Here is a 25,218-nt window from a genome sequence, read left to right as displayed (position 1 = left end):
ATTTAGGAACCAGGTTTTAAATTGTAAGACATTTCCAGGGGCAGATGTGGATTCTGACCACAATCTATTGGTTATGAACTGCAGATTGAAACTGAAGAAACTGCAAAAAGGTGGGAATTTAAGGAGATGGGATCTGGATAAACTGAAAGAACCAGAGGTTGTAGAGAGTTTCAGGGAGAGCATAAGGGAACAATTGACAGGAATGGGGGAAAGAAATACAGTAGAAGAAGAATGGGTAGCTCTGAGGGATGAAGTAGTGAAGGCAGCAGACGATCTAGTTGGTAAAAAGACGAGGGCTAATAGAAATCCTTGGGTAACAGAAGAAATATTGAATTTAATTGATGAAAGGAGAAAATATAAAAATGCAGTAAATGAAGCAGGCAAAAAGGAATACAAGAGTCTCAAAAATGAGATCGACAGGAAGTGCAAAATGGCTAAGCAGGGATGGCTAGAGGACAAATGTAAGGATGTAGAGGCTTGTCTCACTAGGGGTAAGATAGATACTGCCTACAGGAAAATTAAAGCGACCTTTGGAGAGAAGAGAACCACTTGTATGAATATCAAGAGCTCAGATGGCAACCCAGTTCTAAGCAAAGAAGGGAAGGCAGATAGGTGGAAGGAGTATATAGAGGGTTTATACAAGGGCGATGTACTTGAGGACAATATTATGGAAATGGAAGAGGATGTAGATGAAGACAAAATGGGAGATAAGATACTGCGTGAAGAGTTTGACAGAGCACTGAAAGACCTGAGTCGAAAGAAGGCCCCGGGAGTAGACAACATTCCATTAGAACTACTGATGGCCTCGGGAGAGCCAGTCATGACAAAACTCTACCATCTGGTGAGCACGATGTATGAGACAGGCGAAATACCCTCAGACTTCAAGAAGAATATAATAATTCCAATCCCAAAGAAAGCAGGTGTTGACAGATGTGAAAATTACCGGACTATCAGTTTAATAAGTCACAGCTGCAAAATACTAATGCGAATTCTTTACAGACGAATGGAAAAACTGGTAGAAGCCGACCTCGGGGAAGATCAGTTTGGATTCCGTAGAAATGTTGGAACACATGAGGCAATACTGACCTTACGACTTATCTTAGAAGAAAGATTAAGAAAAGGCAAACCTACGTTTCTAGCATTTGTTGACTTAGAGAAAGCTTTTGACAATGTTAACTGGAATGCTCTGTTTCAAATTCTGACGGTGGCAGGGGTAAAATACAGGGAGCGAAAGGCTATTTACAATTTGTACAGAAACCAGATGGCAGTTATAATAGTCAAGGGGCATGAAAGGGAAGCAGTGGTTGGGAAAGGTGTGAGACAGGGTTGTAGCCTCTCCCCGATGTTATTCAATCTGTATATTGAGCAAGCAGTAAACGAAACAAAAGAAAAATTCGGAGTAGGTATTACAATTCATGGAGAAGAAGTAAAAACTTTGAGGTTCGCCGATGACATCGTAATTCTGTCAGAGACAGCAAAGGACTTGGAAGAGCAGTTGAACGGAATGGACAGTGTCTTGAAAGGAGGATATAAGATGAACATCAACAAAGAAAAACGAGGATAATGGAATGTAGTCAAATTAAGTCGGGTGATGCTGAGGGAATTAGATTAGGAAATGAGACACTTAAAGTAGTAAAGGAGTATTGCTATTTAGGGAGTAAAATAACCGATGATGGTCGAAGTAGAGAGGATATAAAATGTAGACTGGCAATGGCACGGAAAGCGTTTCTCAAGAAGAGAAATTTGTTAACATCGAGTATAGATTTAAGTGTCAGGAAGTCGTTTCTGAAAGTATTTGTATGGAGTGTAGCCATGTATGGAAGTGAAACATGGACGATAACTAGTTTGGACAAGAAGAGAATAGAAGCTTTCGAAATGTGGTGCTACGGAAGAATGCTGAAGATTAGGTGGGTAGATCACATAACTAATGAGGAGGTACTGAATAGGATTGGGGAGAAGAGAAGTTTGTGGCACAACTTGACTAGAAGAAGGGATCGGTTGGTAGGACATGTTTTGAGGCATCAAGGGATCACAAATTTAGCATTGGAGGGCAGTGTGGAGGGTAAAAATCGTAGAGGGAGACCAAGAGATGAATACACTAAACAGATTCAGAAGGATGTAGGTTGCAGTAGGTACCGGGAGATGAAGAAGCTTGCACAGGATAGAGTAGCATGGAGAGCTGCATCAAACCAGTCTCAGGACTGAAGACCACAACAACAATAACATGACCAGGACACGTTGAACTGTAATTTCGATTCCCGAACAAATCTAAGTTCCCACAAGGGAACAATTTAAGAATTTAAAGCCTTGAAGTTTCAATACTGAGAGTTGGTTACTAAAATTTTTTTAACAGTTAGAATAGATGTTTTAATGTAAATATGATTTTCTGATTTTTTTCTACCTAGGTTATATTGGGGTAAATATATATTTACTTTAACTATATCATGCATCTATGACTGTGGATGAGTCATGAATGTACTTTTCCTTGATTTATGTAGTGCACACACAAGAATGGATCTTAGTTGAGTGCTAGTCCACGTGTTTGCTTTCTTCTGATTTGGCTCTGTTTGGAGCATTTGACTTCTTACGTACCACTTTCGGTACTTTTAACTTTCGGGTTTAGCTTTGCCGTTAGCTCTTTGAGTTACTTATTAGTAGGTGTACCGAATCTAGGCATCTGTTCCAAAATGCTAATTATAAGATTTAACTGATTGAGAATGAATGAGAATAAATGACAATAAACAAATAAAATGTACCAACTTATGGAGATGTACTGAAATCTACACAGTTCAAAGGTGATCTATTGATCAAGACAAATGTAGAAGATTCTATAAGGCAATTTTTTTATATGACACTCAATATAGTATATGAGTTTTGTCTTCATGTTGCGATATAATACCAAATGTAGACATGAACAAATATCATTGCTGTGTAAGTGTAAAGTGATATGAAGATTGTCTGTTGTGTGGAACTATGAGCCCCAGCAATAATCAGTATTTGTGCTATGTGTCTCAAGAGAACTTTAAAAATCAAGTGGATATGCACAAACTGTGTCTTTCATTTTTAAAACTGTGTTAAGCAGTGAAAAAATCACTCAAATCAGAGACAATGTGAACACTCTTCCAGTGCATATGTTAGCTGCAATGACTAGATGTTGATAAACTGTTTAAAATAAAAAAATAAAAAAATTATTAACAAACCTCAGACTTCTAAAATAATGAGATAACCTCATGAGTATAAACTCTTAAAACAGATTGTCCACTGCCAGCCGCACGCCAACAATTCGAGTGCAATGTCGGCTCCGCTGCACCATGCACAAATCTTTACGTACAGTGAGAAATAAAGAAAGTACATGATGAACACCAGTGCAATTCATTTAAACGAACTGTGAATCACTACATTAACCATAACAGTGTTTATATACAGAACATCTTCCATAAATACAATGAGTGAATCCAAGTGAATGGAGATAAACTTGCTTCTTCAACACCATAAAATAAATAATTTATTTGTCACTGACACCAATTTTCAATATTACATGTACCCACACTGGAGGAGAGGAACATGGAACATGGAAACAAGAATGGTGCCAGAAATACTAGATCGAGAACTTGGTGCAGCTGACAGCAGCCGACATTCCATCGACATGCTGGGGGCGAACCAGCAGCAGCCTCCCCCAGCAGAGGCCTCCACCTGTCTTCGACCTCCGATCCACCAACTCGATACAGGGTTGGGTATTCAACGTTGCTGGGAACTTCATTCAAATTTCATTTCAATTAAAATGATCTTTTCAACATTTATTGACGTCTTTTGAACTCAACAACAGATTCAATATTTCCTATAATGAGCATGTCAAGCCTCACACTTAGTTTAGGTAACTGCACTTTTTTGAAGCCCATTGGACCATTTTGTTCCTGGTTTTCCACATCCAGTAAACCCAAATGGGGCGGGATAAACAATTCCAGGAAGTCTCCACAGCCTTTTCCAAAACTTTACAGTTGCTGAAGCCATCTAAAACTACCATATCCACACTAGACATATGGTATACAAGATGTTTTGTCTAACCACTATCTAAAGTTTACAAACAAAAACTCTCTATCTAAAGCAAAAACTGAATGATATGTAGCAATGACTTAGTGGAATGTAGACAAAAAAAAAAAAAAAAAAAAAAAAAAAGTATTTTTTTTTCCAGCCCTAAGGGCAGTGTAATGTCAACGCCAATATTTTGTGTAACCTGGGACAGTGCTTGAGACTTATGAGATAACGAATATTTTTGCAGAAATAACTTTTGAACCTATATGGAGAACTGAGAAAAGACTTATTATTATATTGTGACTTATTATTATAATGCGAAATTAAAACATTATTTTATTAATTTATAACCAGTTTCTTACAAAGAATAATCATATAACAAAATATAACACCACTAAACAAATGTATTGGCTTTGTATTGTCTGTGGAATTTTTTCTTCTTCTGTTCTTCTTCCCTATGATGTATGAAGTGGATGAGATCAAAGATAAGCTCAATTTTGTGTCCACAGCAGTCCAGACTGTGCTTTGTCTGCTGCCATTACATGAGCGTATGGAGTGGCAATTTAAAACTGCAGAAATAATCAGATACTAATTCTTTCAATAATTATTACAATATTTGAACTCCAAGGACAAGAACCCACAGGAATTTATTATTTTTCTATTCTAACAGTGAAAATAACATTCAGCAGGACAATCTTAGACTTTACGTACATGAAATATGGCTGGTGCATAAGATTAATTTTTCTCAGAATAATTTATCAGTGACTTTAAATAAAAATATTTATGACACCAGTGTTATTATGGGTAGAGGTTGTGGTGTGATAAAGTCAATGTAAAAGTGCTACATATAGGCAACAAATGGAATAATTTGGACTAAGAGAAGAACTTGAGGTAAATCAGCACTTAGCTCAAAACCCCACAAAAATGTACCATAATATAATTGTAATTATACGTTAGTTTGCTTTCCTTACAACTTTCAGTATTAGATTCACACAACTTGTATATTTTAAGACTGCACATTTGCATTATGTACTCCATTTGATACCATCCATCTTGTAAATTGTAAATTCAGATAAAATTGAGTGCACGCATGCACACACTCACACACACACACACACACACACACACACACACACACACACACACACACACACAAAGCCCATTGTTCCAATGGTGAAATTGTTCGCCATTAATTATTCAATAGTAAAATAAAACTTCTCTGCTAGAAGGATAAAGAATAGTCTTTTCTGTGAACCAAGTTACACATTGAATATATTCCTGCCCTTCAGTTTATTGTAACTTTTTAACCCAGCATACTCTGTTGTTTGGGCACAGAGTCTGATGCACAGGAAGTATGAAATTCTCTATGTGATGATTTAGTTCCAAATTACACCATATGTGTTTTAGTGACATTCAGCTGTAGTCCATTTTGTTAGAACCAGTGACACTTTATTTGATTTTTTCAGGCATGTCATTTCAATTATAACGAAGACTGAGTGAATATGAGTAGTAACTGGTGGTTCATGAACATAGAATAGGAACAGATTGGGACCCTATATCAAACCCTATGGACTCCTCAGAAAATTATTTTACACTCACAGGAGTAATTTCCTGAATCTGATGTTACACCCACTCTTTGCTGAAACACTGTAAAGTACTGTTCATAATCATATACATCTGTAGTATATGGGAAAGATTCACTTAATTGAATGCTTTTGTCCAGTCACAGAATATTTCTGTGATCTTTTCACTCTTATCTAAAGTGAAACATATCTTCTGAATAAACTAATGATTGTATTTACTGTCCTTTTTTCTTGTTGAAAGCCAAACTGGGCTTTAAAAATCATGTCACTTACTGTGAGAAACTTTTGAATTTGTTTAGCTGTAGCTGAGTTTTTTAAACATCTTTAGAGCAACTAGTAGAAGAGAGATATCTTATGTTGATCCCACCTGAATAATGGTTTTATCTTGGTGTATATCACTTCTGCCCAAGGAGACCATGAGGAGATATGGGCAGGAATCAAGAATTAGACAGCAAGGAAAACCAGCCTTAATCGTTTAAATTCTTGAAAAACATATCCATGATGTTCCATGTCACATCATGAGTTTTAATTATTCACCTATATCACATGATAATAAATAACCAATGTGTGTTGGACCATGAGCCAGTGACTCACATCTGAACAACTAGCTCACCAAAATAACATATTATTACTACAATCACATTAATTACCTTTCAAAATAACATATTATTACTACAATCACATTAATTACCTTCTTGTGACAGTTATATTAGCAACTTAATATAGCAGACATAATATATATGTGTGTGTGTGTTTTAAAACCATGTACTGATTCACAGCTCTAAACATCTTATAGATTCTCCAATGGGAATTTGTTCCTCACTGAACATGACAGGCAGATACACTAGTATTACTGGGTGAGCAGGGTAAAAGGGAACATTAAATCAAGGAACTGTGTGATGAAAGAGCATCTGGATTTGAACAATTCCTTTACTGGAACGTTAAAAAGGCACAACCAGTTGCAGAAACCTATAAAAATGTCTATGAACAAAGGAATATCAGAATAGTTGGTACACCAGAACATGTCATGAGTGCCTAATGTCCATCAGAAACGTCAGTTAACATTTCTGTTTAGACAACTGAAAGGACATCAGTACTATTGTTAGAGAACAGAAAATTTGTGTAATTTAACAAAGGAATTGAAGAACTGTGCAACACACTGATAACTGGATTTACACAGGTAACATGAGCGTATCTAATCTAACAAAAATGAACAAGGCAAAAATATGTACAATTTATGAATTGAGCATGTAGTGACTAGCAAAATCAATTGCATGGCACAATAATGAAGTTACGGATCATATGCAATCTATCTAACAACATTCAGATTTTGTCTCTAATGGCTGGATGCATGGTGCCACAGTAGGGGTTACTAGTACAGGGAGGGATGGATCATACTGCACTCACTGTATCATAATGAACTCCATGAGGCTGATACTCCTCTGCCAGCCACACACATAGTACCGCAGCAGGTTACCTAGATCACTAAATGGTCAATTCAACTGCACTCGCTATAACGTAATGGAATTTGTGATGCAGATACTCCACAATTAGAAAGGCTACAGTGGTGAAGTACTGAATAATACATGTCCTAAAATATTGTGTCAGTCCCATGCCAACTAGTCCTCCATAGGTGTCAAGGGGTGCCTGCAATACTGTCTTCTTATAGGCACGCAGAACTGACACGCCTCTGATGTCCTCACAGCTCATGCATCTGTCTTGTAGCACTACAGCAAGCAGTTAAGATTCAAACATGTAAGAAACCAGACGTAAACAGTAATGAAATCCTAAACTCAGAATGGAATGTATACCACAGAGACAGGCTGGACATCGAAGGGGGAGGCGTGTTTATAGTGATAAGAAGTGCAACAGTATTGAAAGAAATTGACGGAGAGCCAAAATGTGAAATGATTTGGGTGAAGGTCACGGTTAAAGCAGTCTCAGACATGGTAATTGGATGTCTCTATAGGCCCCCTGGCTCAGCAGCTGTTGTGGCTGAGCACCTGAAGGATAATTTGGAAAATATTTCAAGTAGATTTCCTCACCATGTTATAGTTCTGGGTGGAGATTTTAATTTGCCGGATATAGACTGGGAGACTCAAACTTTCATAATGGGTGGCAGGGACAAAGAATCCAGTGAAATTTTTTAAAGTGCTTTATATGAAAACTACCTTGAGCAGTTAAACAGAGAACCGACTTCATGGCGATAACATATTAGACCTTCTTGGGACAAACAGACCCGAACTATTTGAAACAGTTAACGCAGAACAGGGAATCAGCGATCATAAAGCGGTTATGGCATCGATGATTTCAGCCGTAAATAGAAATATTAAAAAAGGTAGGAAGATTTTTCTGTTTAGCAAAAGTGACAAAAAGCAGATTACAGAGTACCTGACGGCTCAACACAAAAGTTTTGTCTCAAGTACAGATAGTGTTGAGGATCAGTGGACAAAGTTCAAAACCATCGTACAATATGCGTTAGATAAGTATGTGCCAAGCAAGATCGTAAGAGATGGAAAAGAGCCACCATGGTACAACAACCAAGTTAGAAAACTGCTGCGGAAGCAAAGGGAACTTCACAGCAAATTTAAACATAGCCAAAGTCTTCCAGACAAACAAAAATTACGCAAAGTAAAATGTAGTGTGAGGAGGGCTATGCGAGAGGCGTTCAATGAATTCGAAAGTGAAGTTCTATGTACTGACTTGGCAGAAAATCCTAAGAAATTTTGGTCTTATGTCAAAGTGGTAGGTGGATCAAAACAAAATGTCCAGACATTCTGTGACCAAAATGGTACTGAAACAGAGAATGACAGACTAAAGGCCGAAATACTAAATGTGTTTTTCTAAATCTGTTTCACACAGGAAGACTGCACTGTAGTTCCTTCTCTAGATTGTCGTACAGATGACAAAATGGTAGATATCGAAATAGACGACAGAGGGATAGAGAAACAATTAAAATCACTCAAAAGAGGAAAGGCCGCTGGACCTGATGGGATACCAGTTCGATTTTACACAGAGTACGCGAAGGAACTTGCCCCCCTTCTTGCAGCAGTGTACCGTAGGTCTCTAGAAGAGCGTAGTGTTCCAAAGGATTGGAAAAGGGCACAGGTCATCCCCGTTTTCAAGAAGGGACGTCGAACAGATGTGCAGAACTATAGACCTATATCTCTAATGTCGATCAGTTGTAGAATTGTGGAACACGTATTATGTTTGAGTATAATGACCTTTCAGGAGACTAGAAATCTATTCTGTAGGAATCAGCATGGGTTTCAAAAAAGACGGTTGTGTGAAACCCAGCTCGCGCTATTTGTCCACGAGACTCAGAGGGCCATAGGCATGGGTTCACAGGTAGATGCCATGTTTCTTGACTTCCGCAAGGCGTTCGATACAGTTCCCCACAGTCGTTTAATGAACAAAGTAAGAGCATATGGTCTATCAGACCAATTGTGTGATTGGATTGAAGAGTTCCTATATAACAGAACGCAGCATGTCATTCCCAATGGAGAGAAGTCTTCCGAAGTAAGAGTGATTTCAGATGTGCCGCAGGGGAGTGTCATAGGACCGTTGCTATTCACAATATACATAAATGACCTTGTGGATGACATCGGAAGTTCACTGAGGCTTTTTGCAGATGATGCTGTGGTGTATCGAGAGGTTGTAACAATGGAAAATTATACTGAAATGCTGGAAGATCTGCAGCGAATTGACGCATGGTGCAGGGAATGGCAATTTAATCTCAATGTAGACAAGTGTAATGTGCTGCGAATACATAGAAAGATAGATCCCTTATCATTTAGCTACAAAATAGCAGGTCAGCAACTGGAAGCAGTTAATTCCATAAATTATCTGGAAGTACGCATTAGGAGTGATTTAAAATGGAATGATCATATAAAGTTGATCGTCAGTAAAGCAGATGCCAGACTGAGATTCATTGGAAGAATCCTAAGGAAATGCAATCCGAAAACAAAGGAAGTAGGTTACAGTACACTTGTTCGCCCACTGCTTGAATACTGCTCAGCAATGTGGGATCCGTACCAGATAGGGTTGATAGAAGAGATAGAGAAGATCCAACGGAGAGCAGCGCGCTTCGTTACAGGATCATATAGTAATCGCGAAAGCGTTACGGAGATGATAGATAAACTCCAGTGGAAGACTCTGCAGGAGAGACGCTCAGTAGCTCGGTATGGGCTTTTGTTAAAGTTTCAAGAACATACCTTCAAAGAAGAGTTAAGCAGTATATTGCTCCCTCCTACGTATATCTTGCGAAGAGACCATGAGGATAAAATCAGAGAGATTAGAGCCCACACAGAAGCATACTGACAATCCTTATTTCCACGAACAATATGAGACTGGAATAGAAGGGAGAACCGATAGAGGTACTCAGGGTACCCTCCGCCACACACCGTCAGGTGGCTTGTGGAGTATGGATGTAGATGTAGATGTAATCACTGCACTGGTTATATAGAGAGCTCAGTGTCAGCATTGGATGTGCCAAGGATTGGGAGCATTTCCTATAGCATGCTTTTCGGGTAAAACTCAGGTGCTGTGGTAACGAAGCATGTGGCAGAGAAAACTCTTGCCCTAGGACGCTTACAGCTCACAATGCAATTTCTGCCAGGTGATGCACCATCTGGTATAAATGTGATCTTGCGCTAGAATAGATGGGTAGGTGGCATGAATGCACAGCAGTGCATCATCTTGTCATCTAAATATGCAATTCTCTCTATTGAAATAAAATGATCATGTGGCATTGTTGGCCAGGAGGCCCTGTCCAGGGAAATTTGGCCACTGGGTGCAAGTCTTATTTCAGATGAGGCCACATTGGGTGACTTACACATCGGTGAGGATGAGATAATGATGAGCACAAAACAACACCCAGTCTACGGGGGGAGAAAAATCTCCAACCCGCCTGTGAATCGAACCCGAGCCCAATGCATCGTAGGCAAGCATGTTACCAGTCAGCTAAGCAGCAGACACTCCCTCTATTAATTTCCAATGTTGCACCATTCGATGTAAACTTCTGTGGTGGAAACTAACAGGAACAGTGAAGGATATTATGGCTATTGCTAATATTAAGATAGAATTTTACTTGGCTCTGACTAAAAATTTTGTCTTGAACAACTTTTGAGATCAGTTCCACTTAATTCAGATAGTAGACTTCCTTACTACAATCACTGTCAATTCTAGCTCATTAATTAGTGACAACTACAGAGATAAAAACTTGATTATAAAATTGTGATGTCAGGCAAGTTAGTATTGACCTTTCTCTTGAAGAGGGATGTATGTTAAAACTCACAACCCACAATGTGCTAGGCATATCTCATTACATTTGTAATCTGATGTCAACTCTAGCTTCAACACATCTAGTAATGAAACTGCATCTCTATTTGAAAATATTTCTTCATAATGAATGTACTGAATGAATGTTCACCACACGAGCAGGGAAAGAAGCCATGATCATTATAAGGAGTAAAACATCATAAAAGGGATGGAAGATTTATGTACTGAACTGAGAACTTCAAATAAAAAAGAAAATCTGTCACCCAAATTAAAATAAAGAAAAAAACTGTCAATAATCATAAAAATTTAAACTGGGTGATTGAACAAAATATTTGCTTAGAAAAATTGATAATTCAAGTGTAAAAGAATTAAACATATGTGAAATACAATAAGAAGTAAGCTTGGTGTAGCTTCCAGTATGGCTTTCAATACCGTCCTCTGCCTTAATAATAATGAAACTAACTCCTTAACATTGATTCTTTTTCTAATTACATTCCAAGAAAGAGTACTTTTTATTAATGAGACACATCCTATAATGAATGATAGTACATACAGACAGATAAGAATAGCTTTTCAAGCTCAAAATAATGATGTCATAAATTTTTGAAGATCGCATACTCATGTGCTGCACTTTGACTAAAATATCCTGACACTTAATCATTTATAGTTTCTGTGTAGATGTGAAGTTCAGCTATGATTTCACAGTGGTTTCTTGTGAACAGAAATCTTGGAGGAGCTGGGTTTAAGACAGCGGATATAATTATCTCCTACCATTGGTGAGCAGCTCTGAGTTAACTGATGAAGTGTCATCACTTTTACTCTTTAATGAAGTAACATCACATTCTTCTTCACTTTATAAGCTACTAAATTCAATGGCAAACTCAGGATTACTATATCCACAATTTTTCAGAAGTACTGCCTAAACAACAATACAGGACAGAGGCTGAAACCATGTATCTTTTTGTTGAGTATCCATAGCTTCACACAGTAAAGATGGTATCGAGTGGCGAACACCTCAACTTCAACTGAAACAGAACAGTCAGATTGGCAGCTGAACACTTAACTATAAGCACTGAAAAGGACATAAGTAAGGTTTTATTCTTTCAAACATCTCTTCTTAAGTTGCCTGAGTATACTCATGATTTTAAGTTTCTATCAAAGTAACAAAACTGAGTTAGCTTGGGATTTTATGTTAAGGGCTTATAGGTAAGCAGGAATTTGAAAGGATATTTAATAAATGTTTCCTAAATGTCACTGAACAGACAGAATGTAGATCAACTCTAGTTGAGGCAAAGGATGTCAACAAGTTTTCATTACTTTTTAATGTAATGAAATATGCCATTGTGAAATCTCTTCTGAAAAAGGTGGAGTCAGAAATGTGAACAACTACATGCCAATTTCACCTCCATCTGAATTTTCATAAGTATTTGAAAACGTTTAATGCAAAGAAAGTAAAACAATTTGCCTATTTTTAATGGTCAATAAGAATGTATCAACTGGGCAACAAACCTACATTTGTGAATACCTAAACAAGAATTGTCTGCTAGTGAGTATATTCTGAGATCAGATTACAATCTTTGATTATATTATCTGATCTTCTGTTAGAGAATTCTCAGTACTATGGCATCAGTGACTTGTTAGGGTAGTTGGTGAAATTCCACCTCATTGCTAGAAAGGTAATTCGAAAGGGGTGGACTGTAAATCAGGAGAAACTCTCACATCAGATTTTGGAGCTGTCCACGATGAAGTACAAAGTTCTATTTTGAGCCCCCTTTTGTTTCTCGTTTATGCCAACAACAGGCAAGCAGCTGTGAATAGCATGTGTAAATTAACAATGTTTGACAAAGACACCAGTTTAGTGACTGAAAATATGCTGGCTACGGACACTAATAACCTAGTTTCCATGGTCTGCAGCTAGTTTACTATCAATTTCCTCCCACACGCACTAAGCAAGACTAACATTATTTAGTTTTACTTTAGCTACAAAGATCCAAAGAGATTTACAAATGGCATACAGTAATGAGCAGTTGCATCTTAGAGCTAAACAGGGACTTCCACCTACATAACAATGTGAAAAGATTCAATTAGACTACTTTTTCCTCAAAAGTAGTTTCTCATAGCGGTGACCACAAAATCACAAAGGCTGCATATTTTGGTTACGAAAATTACATTATGTGCTATGGTAATATTTGTAGGATGACTCCAAAAAAATGTGTCATACAGAAATGAGTGATAGGAACCATTTGTAGAGTAAGTCCAAGTATACATTGCTGAAAACTATTTATACAGTTGGGAATACTTTCCAGCGCTTCTAAGTGCATGTTTTCATTCATATCTGGTTTCCCATCTCCCTACAGAACACAACTCTCAAGCAAAGCAATGCAATGTTCACATTTGCCAACAGAAATGAAAATGGCGGTCACTAGGAATTACAGAACCATAATTGATCCAAGTACATTTTGCAATCACTGGTGTTAAAAATTTTCTACCCATTTCCCATGATTTAGATTAGATTAGATTTACTTTCATTCCAATTGATCCATAGTGAGGAGGTCCTCCAGGATGTAGAACGTGTCAGAAAAACAACAATACATGACAAATATTTACAACTAAAACAAATAAGCTAATGTACTATTCCACTGGTCCCTGGGATGATCATCATTTTTTAATGAACACTATATGAAAGAGTCATTTTACAAATACTAATGCACTGAATTTAAAATAAAAAAGTTTTATTTATTTATTTATATGGTATTAAACGTGTAATACAACTACTATAATACTTATTTACAATGAACACATTACTGCACTGAAATGGTGCAGAAGTTAGATTACACACACACACACACACACACACACACACACACACACACACACACACACACACACACTACACATTACTGCGCTGAAATTGTGCAGAAGTTATATTGTACTTATATACACACACAAATCAGTTGGTTTTACTGAGAAATTCATCAATGGAGTAGAAGGAGTTGGTCAACAATAAATCCTTTACGCGTCTCTTAAACTCAATTTCATTGGTTGTTAAGCTTTTTATGGCTGCTGGCAAGTTACTGAAAATGTTTGTTCCTGAATAATGCACAGCTTTTTGTACAAGACTAAGTGACTTTAAATCATTGTGAAGATTATTCTTATCTCTAGTATTGATTCCATGAACTGAGCTGTTGGTTTGAAAAAGTGATATATTTTTAATGACAAATTTCATTAAGGAATAAATATATTGGGAAGCAGTAGTTGGTATCTCTAGTTCCCTAAATAGGCTTCTGCAGGATGTTCTTGAGTTCACACCACATATAACTCTTACTGCACATTTTCGTGCCTGGAAAACTTAGCTTGGCTTGATGAATTACCCCAAAAAATAATCCCATATGACATTATGGAATGAAAGTAAGCATAGTATGCCAGCTTCTTCATTTTTATATCCTCTATGTCTGACAGAATTCGAATTGCAAATAGAGATTTGTTTAGATGCTTCAGCAGTTCTGTGGTGTGCTCCTCCAAGCTGAATTTATCATCAAGCTGTAGTCCCAAGAATTTAACACTGTCCTTTTCTTTATCTGCTTGTCATCGTATGTTAGGCATTTACTCGTGGGACACCCCTTACAAGTTCTGAACTGCATGTAGTGTGTTTTTTCAAAGTTTAGTGACAAAGAATTGGCTAGGAACCAGTGATTAATGTCCACAAATATTTTATTAGCTGATCTTTCTAACACTATACTTGATTTGCTATTTATTGCAATGTTTGTATCATTGGCAAACAAAACAAACTTGGCATCTGGTAATGCTACTGATAAAGGTCATTGATACAATCAAGAAAAAGTAAGGGCCCCAAAATGGAACCTTGTGGCCCCCCACATGTAATTAGTTTCCAGTTGGGTGTGCCTGATAGCTTGATACATGTCTCTTTCCTAATAAAACCCTTTGTTTCCTGCCAGAGATATAAGATTTGAACCATTTTGCAGCATTTCCTGTTACACTATAATATTCTAATTTATTTAAAAGGATATTGTGATTTACACAGTCAAATGCCTTTGACAGATCACAGAATATACCAGTTGCCTGCAATTTTTTGTCTAATGAATTAAGCACATTTTCACTGTAAGTGTAGATGGCCTTCTCAATATCAGAACACTTTAGAAATCCGAAATGCGACTTTGACAGTATGTTATTTGAGATAAGATGGTTATAAAGCCAATTGTACATTATTTTTTCTAAAATTTTTGAGAATGCTGGCAACAGTGAAATTGGACGGAAATTTGATGCTATTTTTTTATCTCCCTTCTTAAACACTGGCTTAACTTCAGAATATTTCAACCATTCAGTAAATGTTCCACTGATAAACGACTGGTTACACAGATGGATTAATATGTTACTTAGCTCAGATCCACATTCTTTAATTAACTTTGCTGATATTTCATCACACCCACTAGATGTTTTTGATTTTAAAGATTTTATGAGGGACATTATTTCTGCTGCGCTAGTGAGGGTCACATTCATATTATGGAAGTTACTTGAAATGTACGGCTGAAAGCAAGGGGAAACTACAGCTGTATTTTTTCCCGAGGACATGCAGCTTTACTGTATGATTAAATGATGATGGCGTCCTCTTGGGTAAAATATTCCAGAGGTAAAATAGTCCCCCATTCGGATCTCCGGGCGGGGACTACTCAGGAGGATGTCGTTATCAGGAGAAAGAAAACTGGCGTTCTACGGATCGGAGCGTGGAATGTCAGATCCCTTAATCGGGCAGGTAGGTTAGAAAATTTAAAAAGGGAAATGGATAGGTTAAAGTTAGATATAGTGGGAATTAGTGAAGTTCGGTGGCAGGAGGAACAAGACTTTTGTTCTGGTGATTACAGGGTTATAAATACAAAATCAAATAGGGGTAATGCAGGAGTAGGTTTAATAATGAATAAAAAAAATAGTAGTGCGGGTTAGCTACTACAAACAGCATAGTGAATGCATTACTGTGGCCAAGATAGACACAACGCCCATGCCTACTACAGTAGAACAAGTTCATATGCCAACTAGCTCTGCAGATGATGAAGAAATTGATGAAATGTATGATGAGATAAAAGAAATTATTCAGGTAGTGAAGGGAGACGAAAATTTAATAGTCATGGGTGACTGGAATTCGTCAGTAGGAAAAGGGAGAGAAGGAAACATAGTAGGTGAATATGGATTGGGGGGAAGAAATGAAAGAGGAAGCCGCCTTGTAGAATTTTGCACAGAGCATAACTTAATCATAGCTAACACTTGGTTCAAGAATCATAAAAGAAGGTTGTACACCTGGAAGAATCCTGGAGATACTAAAAGGTATCAGATAGATTATATAATGGTAAGACAGAGATTTAGGAACCAGGTTTTAAATTGTAAGACATTTCCAGGGGCAGATGTGGATTCTGACCACAATCTATTGGTTATGAACTGCAGATTGAAACTGAAGAAACTGCAAAAATGTGGGAATTTAAGGAGATGGGACCTGGATAAACTGAAAGAACTGGAGGTTGTACAGAGTTTCAGGGAGAGCAAAAGGGAACAATTGACAGGAATGGGGGAAAGAAATACAGTAGAAGAAGAATGGGTAGCTCTGAGGGATGAAGTAGTGAAGGCAGCAGACGATCTAGTAGGTAAAAAGACGAGGGCTAATAGAAATCCTTGGGTAACAGAAGAAATATTGAATTTAATTGATGAAAGGAGAAAATATAAAAATGCAGTAAATGAAGCAGGCAAAAAGGAATACAAGCGTCTCAAAAATGAGATCGACAGGAAGTGCAAAATTGCTAAGCAGGGATGGCTAGAGGACAAATGTTGTCTCACTAGGGGTAAGATAGATACTGCCTACAGGAAAATTAAAGAGACCTATGGAGAGAAGAGAACCAATTGTATGAATATCAAGAGCTCAGATGGCAACCCAGTTCTAAGCAAAGTAGGGAAGGCAGAAAGGTGGAAGGAGTATATAGAGGGTTTATACAAGGGCGATGTACTTGAGGACAATATTATGGAAATGGAAGAGGATGTAGACGAAGTCGAAATGGGAGATAACATACTGCGTGAAGAATTTGACAGAGCACTGAAAGACCTGAGTCGAAACAAGGCCCCGGGAGTAGACAACATTCCATTAGAACTACTGATGGCCTTGGGAGAGCCAGTCATGACAAAACTCTACCATCTAGTGAGCAAGATGTATCAGACAGGCGAAATACCCTCAGACTTCAAGAAGAATATAATAATTCCAATCCCAAAGAAAGCAGGTGTTGACAGGTGTGAAAATTACCAAACTATCAGTTTAATAAGTCACAGCTGCAAAATACTAACGCAAATTCTTTACAGACGAATGGAAAAACTGGTAGAAGCCGACCTCGGGGAAGATCAGTTTGGATTCCGTAGAAATGTTGGAACACGTGAGGCAATACTAACCTTACGACTTATCTTAGAAGAAAGATTAAGAAAAGGCAAACTTACGTTTCTAGCATTTGTAGACTTAGAGAAAGCTTTTGACAATGTTGACTGGAATACTCTCTTTCAAATTCTGAAGGTGGCAGGGGTAAAATACAGGGAGCGAAAGGCTATTTACAATTTGTACAGAAACCAGATGGCAGTTATAAGAGTCGAGGGACACGAAAGGGAAGCAGTGGTTGGGAAAGGAGTGAGACAGGGTTGTAGCCTCTCCCCAATGTTATTCAATCTGTATATTGAGCAAGCAGTAAAGGAAACAAAAGAAAAATTCGGAGTAGGTATTAAAATTCATGGAGAAGAAGTAAAAACTTTGAGGTTCGCCGATGACATTGTAATTCTGTCAGAGACAGCAAAGGACTTGGAAGAGCAGTTGAACGGAATTACAAGATACCCCTATTCCTCGAGTAATCCATGGCTTCTTTGTAGACTTTGCTCTAACCTTGGTAAGTTTTGGGGGAAAACGGTGTTTGAATACTTTATTAGCAAAAGTGTTATATTTTTCATTCATGCCATAAGCACTGTAAACACCAGTCCAGTGAATGTCTCTGAGGAGTGTCCTAAAATAATCAATTTTTGGCTTATTGATTACCCTCTTGAACTCAGATTTAACAGATTTTATTTCCTGTTAAGTATTGACATTTAACAGAAGGAACTGCATGTCATGGTCTGAGAGGCCATTGACTATTGGTTTTGGAATATAATTTTGTTCATTGGACTTTTCTATAAATATATTATCAATGGCTGTGTTGTGAGCAATTGGCTACCCTAGTGGGGAACTTACAGTGGGAAGTAAGTTGAATGATAGTGTTACTAACTCAAATAAGTTCTTATTGGGAGAGTCTTTAAGGAAATCTACATTGAAATCACCAGCAACCACTATTTCTTTGTTTTTGGTTGTTAAATGGGCCACTACAGCTTCAAGGTGGTTGACAAACAGGTTAAAGTTACCTGCAGGTGCTCGATATACACTTAATATTATGAAGGATTTTTTGTGAAATTCTACTACTGTTGCACACGCTTCCATATGCTGCTCTAGGCAAAATTTACGAATGTCTATGTTCTTAAATTTATGACAGTTCCTGATGAATGTGGCAACTCCTCCTTTCTCCATTTCTGATCTACAAAAGTGAGATGCTAACTTAAATCCTGTAACACTTAAAAGTTCTATACCAGTGGTCACATGATGTTCAGAGAGGCAGATTATGTCAGCTGGGTTTGAAGACTCTAATTCATCTATGCAGATAGTTAATTCATTAATTTTATTTCTCAGTCCTTGAATATTTTGATGCAATAAAGATAGCTGACATTTCACATTGACTGAGTCAAAATTGGGTTGAGTTAAAATATCTGCTGACTGTTGAAAATTCTTAACCAATAGCTGTTTACGCTGACGTAATAAGCTAGAATTATGTTTTTTGGTTTCTTTCTCAAACTGAAGGTTTGCCTCAGTTCTAACCTCTCTTAAAATTTGCTTTCTTTCTGTCCTCCCTACCTTAAAAAAGGGTCTTGTCAGCTGGGTTTGAAGACTCTAATTCATCTATGCAGATAGTTAATTCATTAATTTTATTTCTCAGTCCTTGAATATTTTGATGCAATAAAGATAGCTGACATTTCACATTGACTGAGTCAAAATTGGGTTGAGTTAAAATATCTGCTGACTGTTGAAAATTCTTAACCAATAGCTGTTTACTCTGATGTAATAAGCTAGAATTATGTTTTTTGGTTTCTTTCTCAAACTGGAGGTTTGCCTCAGTTGTAACCTCTCTTAAAATTTGCTTTCTTTCTGTCCTCCCTACCTTAAAAAAGGATCTTTTCTGAACCCTATAACCACTGGTATTTTACCACTAATGACAGTGCCTCCCCCCTTTAACTTTCCTGCTATTTTCCCAGCCAATTTACCCTTACCCTTCCTACTGAGGTGAAGGCCATGCCTAGTATAATCCACCCATTGAGAGAATCAACAGGAACCACACCAATGTGTGACCCTGCACCCGACATAAGCAGCCGTTCCAGCTCCAAATTAACTCTCTTGACAGAAGAGTTCAAATGAGGTCGGTCATGGTGCCGAAGAACAGATACTTTAGATGCTTTATAACCAGGGAATCTATATTCAGAACAATACCAAGTACATTTTTGGAACTGCTGACAAATTTTTAAATGCAAGTTTCCAAATTGGGTTATTATCAGAAATAATTTCATGTTTTTAAGTGATAATGTACATATCAATAATTACTTGTTGTTAATACTTACAACAAATAATTTAAGGAATAAGGGTAGCAGGTCAGCAGATAGTTTCTCTGTAGTTTAATACAGCTTTGAAGGAGGATTTTTCCAAAAGCTACCAATTTTCTCAAATATTTTTATGTGTACAACAGTCTAAAGATTACTTGTTAATTTTACTCCTTACATCATTTATATTTTACAAAAGAATTTCCTTTAGTATATCAATACAAATATTATGTATATAACTTGTTACCATGTACTCATTTTGTAGTTAGTACATACACACTGAAGAGCCAACAAAACTGGTACACCTTCCTAATATTGTGTAGGGCCCCCGTGAGCACACAGAAGTGCCACAATTTGACATGGCATGGACTTGACTATTATCTGAAGTAGTGCTGGAGGGAATTGACACCATGATCCTGCAGGGCTATCCAGAAATCCATAAGAGTACGAAGGGGTGGAGATCTTTTCTGAACAGCCTGTTGCAAGGCATCCCAGATATGCTTAATAATGTTCACGTGTGAGGAGTTTGGTGGCCAGCGGAAGTGTTTAAACTCAGAAGAGTGTTCATGGAGCCACTCTGTAGCAATTCTGGATGTGTGGGGTGTTGCATTGTCTATATGGAGTTGCCCAAATCCATCAGAATGCACAATGGACATGAATGGATGCAGGTGATCAGACAGGATGCTTCCGTATGTGTCAACTGCACATGCCTCACACCATTACAGAGCCTCCACCAGCTGGAACAGTCCCCTGCTGACATGCAGGATCATTTAATTCCTGAGATTGTCTCCCTACTCGTAGACATCAATCCACTTGATACAATTTGAAATGAGACTCGTCCGAACAGGCAACATGTTTCCAGTCATCAACAGTTCAATGTTGGTGTTGATGGGCCCATGCAAGGTGTAAAGGTTTGTGTTGTGCATTCATCAAGGATACAAGAGTAGGTCTTTGGCTCCGAAAGCCCATATTAATGATGTTTCGTTGAATGGTTTGCACGCCGACATTTGTTGACAGCCCAGCCCAGCATTGTAATCTGCAGCAATCCGCAGAAGGGTTGCACTTCTCTCATGTTGAACAATTCCCTACAGTCATCGTTGGTCCTGTTCTTGCAGGATCTTTTTCCAGCCACAACATGTCAGAGATTTGACGTTTTACCTGATTCATGATATTCATGGTACACTCATGAGATGGCCGTACAGGAAAATCTCCACTTCATTACTACCTCAAAAATGCTGTGTCCCATTGTTCATGTGCTGTCTATAACAACACATTCAAACTCACTCAAATCTTGATAACCTGCCATTGTAGCAGCAGTAACAAATTTAACAACTGTGCCAGACACTTCTTGTCTTCTATGGGCATTGCCAACTGTAGCACCATATTCTGCCTGTTTACATATCTCTGTATTTGAATAAGCATGCCTATAACAGTTTCTTCAGCACTAAAGTGTATTATTTAACTGATAGACTGGTTTTCCAATGCACCATCCCAGATTACCAAGCAAGTGAAGTGGCCACTTCCAGGACATAGGGAGATGTGCAGGCCCTGGATGAAATCTGGCCAGTGGGGGCCTGGTGTGCTGCCCAGCCTGGATATGGTTTTCAGGTGGTTTTCTACACCCAAGTAGGTAAATACCAGGATGGTACTCATGTCACACCTCAGATACTCATACATACTACACATTTACACATTATGCAAACATTTAGAAAAAATTCTCACACTTGAACATGAGATTTACTACAGATGCAGATTGATGAGGCACATAAATTTAGTTCCGGGGTGGAAGTGGTGGTACCAAGAAGGGAAGCCAGCCACTAACTACCACTAACGTTGTCGAAATTGATACAACATGCCAATCCCATAAGGACATGGGACATGGCAAATAAGAAGAAGAAGATGGATTTTCAAATTCAAGTGCAGCTAGTCAGTTGCAGACCTCTTTCATCAGTAGGGTCATGAGAAACTCAGCTGCAAAGGAGATTGCTTACAAAGCACTTGTGCAATCCATCATAGAAGATTACTTAAGTGTGCGAAACAGTACTAACATTCAATATTGAGTGTATGCAACAAAGGCCAGCAGGATAACATCAGAGAAATGCTGAGAAACCTGATCTTACAGACACCTGAAGAGAACCAACATACAAAGTTTCAAGAGCTAGTATTAAGCAAACAATATGCTACAATCCCTAAAGTATCATTCCCATAGGGATCACAAAGGTACATTAGACTAAATACACTGTGCAAAGAGACATTTAAGCAGCAATTCTTCCCATACTTCATATGCAAACAGCATGCAAGGGAATCTTAGTACTTTTTTCAAGAGGAGCTACCCTTCAGTATGAATTTCAAAGTGGTTTGCAGGGCTCAGTGGTAGGTAAAATCTATTCAATAGCTGTCCAGTCAAGTATTATGTTGATGCATACTGTACAAGTAAATTTTGGAAGAATAATAATGAAAAGTCTCTCACCCATTCTGTGATGACCACTGTACAATTTATGGAACACATATACAAAAATAAATATAATACTCTTCCCAGCTGACTTAAAAACATCTAATTCATATCTTGACAAAAAGCTTCCATTTATCAATATCTCCCTCTGCTATCCAGACCCTACAAATGTTCTTTCCATATATATTGCTGGAGCAGAGTTCAGTGCTTTACCGATAAATCAGTGATTCAAAATGTAATTTAAAGACACAGAGCCTATAAAATTACTATAGTTCATTGACATTAAAAAATAAATGTGCTGAATATTCAAACATAAATACCAAGGACAAATCTATGGACAGCAGGCACCACTTTATCTGATCGAATGCATCGGAAGATCAACATTTTCTGGAAATTACTCAATTTGTCATTCCAAGGTTTTGGCAATGGGCAATTATGTGGTTCTGGGTCATCAAATACCCTTTTCCATTTATCAATGCTGTCCACAAAATCAACTCGAATGCCCTGCAAAACAAATATAGAGAAAAATATATAACAAAAGTATTATTATTATTATTATTGTGTGTGTGTGTGTGTGTGTGTGTGTGTGTGTGTGTGTGTGTGTTGTCCTTGCTGGCCGAAAGCTCACAGTTCTTTTGTTGTGCCAATCTGTGACTCAGCATCTCTGCTATATGGTGAGTAGCAACTATCCTTTTCATAGTACTGTTACATTACATCCTGGATTTTCCATTGTTTAAAAATATTATTGCAATGCACTTAAACACTATAATACCTGGCATATTTAGTAACACTAATGTAAGAGAATATTCTTGAATTGATATGTTTCGAAATAGTTTGATATATAATAATATTAAAAAATCCACAGTTATCATATACATACATTAACAATATATTTAAAAATTGTGACAACAGCTCATAATTTCCACTCATCCATTTTCTGCTGAATGTTGTGACAACAACCTTTATTGGTTCTTGTACATAGTAGGAATATCATCATTCATTGTATTTACCTGTTTTATTCATGTGTAACCAGTTTAGGTGTTATAAAACATCATATTCAGACCCTTCTACAAGTCTGGTTGATCACATTGATAGTGGGAATCACTGCCATATTTCTGTAGAAGGTCAACAAATCTTATCACTTGTGAGTTGATGTGCTATGCTGCACATACCATAGACTATAAGAAGTTTATTTTGACACTGATGTTTCTGGACCTTCTCTAAAAAGTATGATAGTGATTCCCAGTATCAACATGATCATGCAGAGTCATAGAGGGCCATAAAAAGGAGTATTGTAATGCTAAAGCCAGTTGCATATGAATCAAACCAGTAAATACAGCTGATGGTGTTATCCCTACTACACATAAGACACAGCTCATAATTTTCTGCCACCATTATCAAGGGTTAATCCTAAATGCTTGTTTTATCTTGATGTTGTTTACATTCCTTTATAACATTATTCCAGACGGTTTGCTCTGGCAAATGTAGTAGAAAGCAATTTCCTTAACACATTAAATATACAGTGAATATACTCTCATAAAATGTTATCTGTTTTTAACTTTACCTAAAACTGGCTCTCATTTTAGATCCTTTGCAACACCAATATTAGTCTTATAATTACGAAACAAATAATCTGCTACATAACAGAGAACTCTCATTTCAAACCATTCACATTGTGTTTAAAACTTTCCCGGCATACTGATTGTTCCATAAAAACACGTGAGAACTGCCGGATATCAGTAACGTCCTGCCACAATATTTCAGCGCAGAGTCTTCTGGCCATCTTCAGGTGAGTGCCACTGTAGTAGTACTGGCGAGTACGCGCTGAGCTCTGCTGTTTAAAGTCATACTGAGGTGACATTGGGCATGCGTTGCTCAGCATGCGCATTCATAACAACTCCGTGCGCTGCATCTCGCGCCCTCCACGGTGAAAGCTTGGCGTATTGATATCAGGTCGATTTTCATCTTTACGCAAGTAACTACGTCGACTACGAAGTTTCTCTATAACAGGATTCCAAGCAGAGTTTAGCTGATAACCACTATCTCGATTGATGAGAGTCTCATTGTCAGACAATCTTATTTCCACAGATTCATTGATAATCGAGCTCCAAAAGTTTGATGTATGGGCCAAAATTTTTGTGTCATTGTAATTCATGGAATGGTCTGTGTATTTCCAAAGACCATTCCAGCAGCAAGGTCATCGGTCTCATCAGATTAGGAAAAGATGGGGAAGGAAGTCGGCCGTGCCCTTTCAAAGGAACCATACCGACATTTGCCTGGAGCGATTTTGGGAAATGGTTCAAATGGCTCTAAGCACTATGGGACTTAACATCTGAGGTCATCACTCCCCTAGACTTAGAACTACTTAAACCTAATGACATCACACACATCCAAGCCCGAGGCTGGATTCGAACCTGTGACCACAGCAGCAGTGCAGTTCTGGAGTGAAGTGCCTAGAACCACTCAGCCACAGCAGCCGGCTTTAGAGAAATCACAGGAAACCTAAATCAGGATGGCCAGACGTGGGATTGAACTGTCGTCCTCCTGAATGCGAGTCCAGTGAGCTAACCACTGCGCCACCTTGCTCGGTCCAAAGAGTGGTTTGATGCAGCTCTTGATGCAAGTCTATACTGTGCAGGATTCTTCATTTCTGCATAGCTATTGTACAAACATTCATTTCAACTGCCTGGTCACCCCCTGAAACTTTTAATCCCAACACTTCCTCATCACTAAATTAATGATTACTTGATACTGCAGTGTGTCCCATCACCTAATCCATACTTTTGGGCAAGTTAAACCATAATTTTTGTCTCCATGATTCCGCTCTGGACCTCGTCAATAATGACTTGCTCTACCCATTGTAACAACCGAAGGGTAATTGTCTCTGTTTCAAATTGACTCCACTGATTCCAGTCTCACTGTTAATAAACATCTTGATAGCACTCTCTGTCAATACTTGTATAAATCTTGGTTTCTGCTGGGGTGCTGCCTTTTACTGTATTAATTCATTACTTCTACTCCTTTATGCTACTGTATAGTTAATGAAAATCTATTTCTCTAATTTGGAAAATCAATGTCACAAACCAATCAATGTAACTTGTTGCAAAATCATTAGTTTTTAAGTTGATTCCATGTGCCAAAGTCTAAGTTTTGTCCTTGGGA

At 37.8% G+C, this 25,218-nt stretch overlaps 1 protein-coding gene across 1 annotated transcript in view; it reads right to left on the bottom strand.

Moving 5' to 3' along the window:
- LOC126237376 (dynein axonemal heavy chain 7) overlaps positions 1–25,218 on the bottom strand; it is a 1,033,797-nt gene that overhangs the window by 168,226 nt on the left and 840,353 nt on the right. The window contains exon 51 of the mRNA XM_049947460.1: positions 22,377–22,560. Coding sequence (XP_049803417.1) covers positions 22,377–22,560 — 184 coding nt within the window. The remainder of the gene's footprint in view (positions 1–22,376; positions 22,561–25,218) is intronic.

The sequence above is a fragment of the Schistocerca nitens genome, chromosome 2 (genome assembly GCF_023898315.1).
Source record: "Schistocerca nitens isolate TAMUIC-IGC-003100 chromosome 2, iqSchNite1.1, whole genome shotgun sequence".
Taxonomy (NCBI): domain Eukaryota; kingdom Metazoa; phylum Arthropoda; class Insecta; order Orthoptera; family Acrididae; genus Schistocerca; species Schistocerca nitens.
This window is presented reverse-complemented; position numbering and strand designations above follow the sequence as displayed.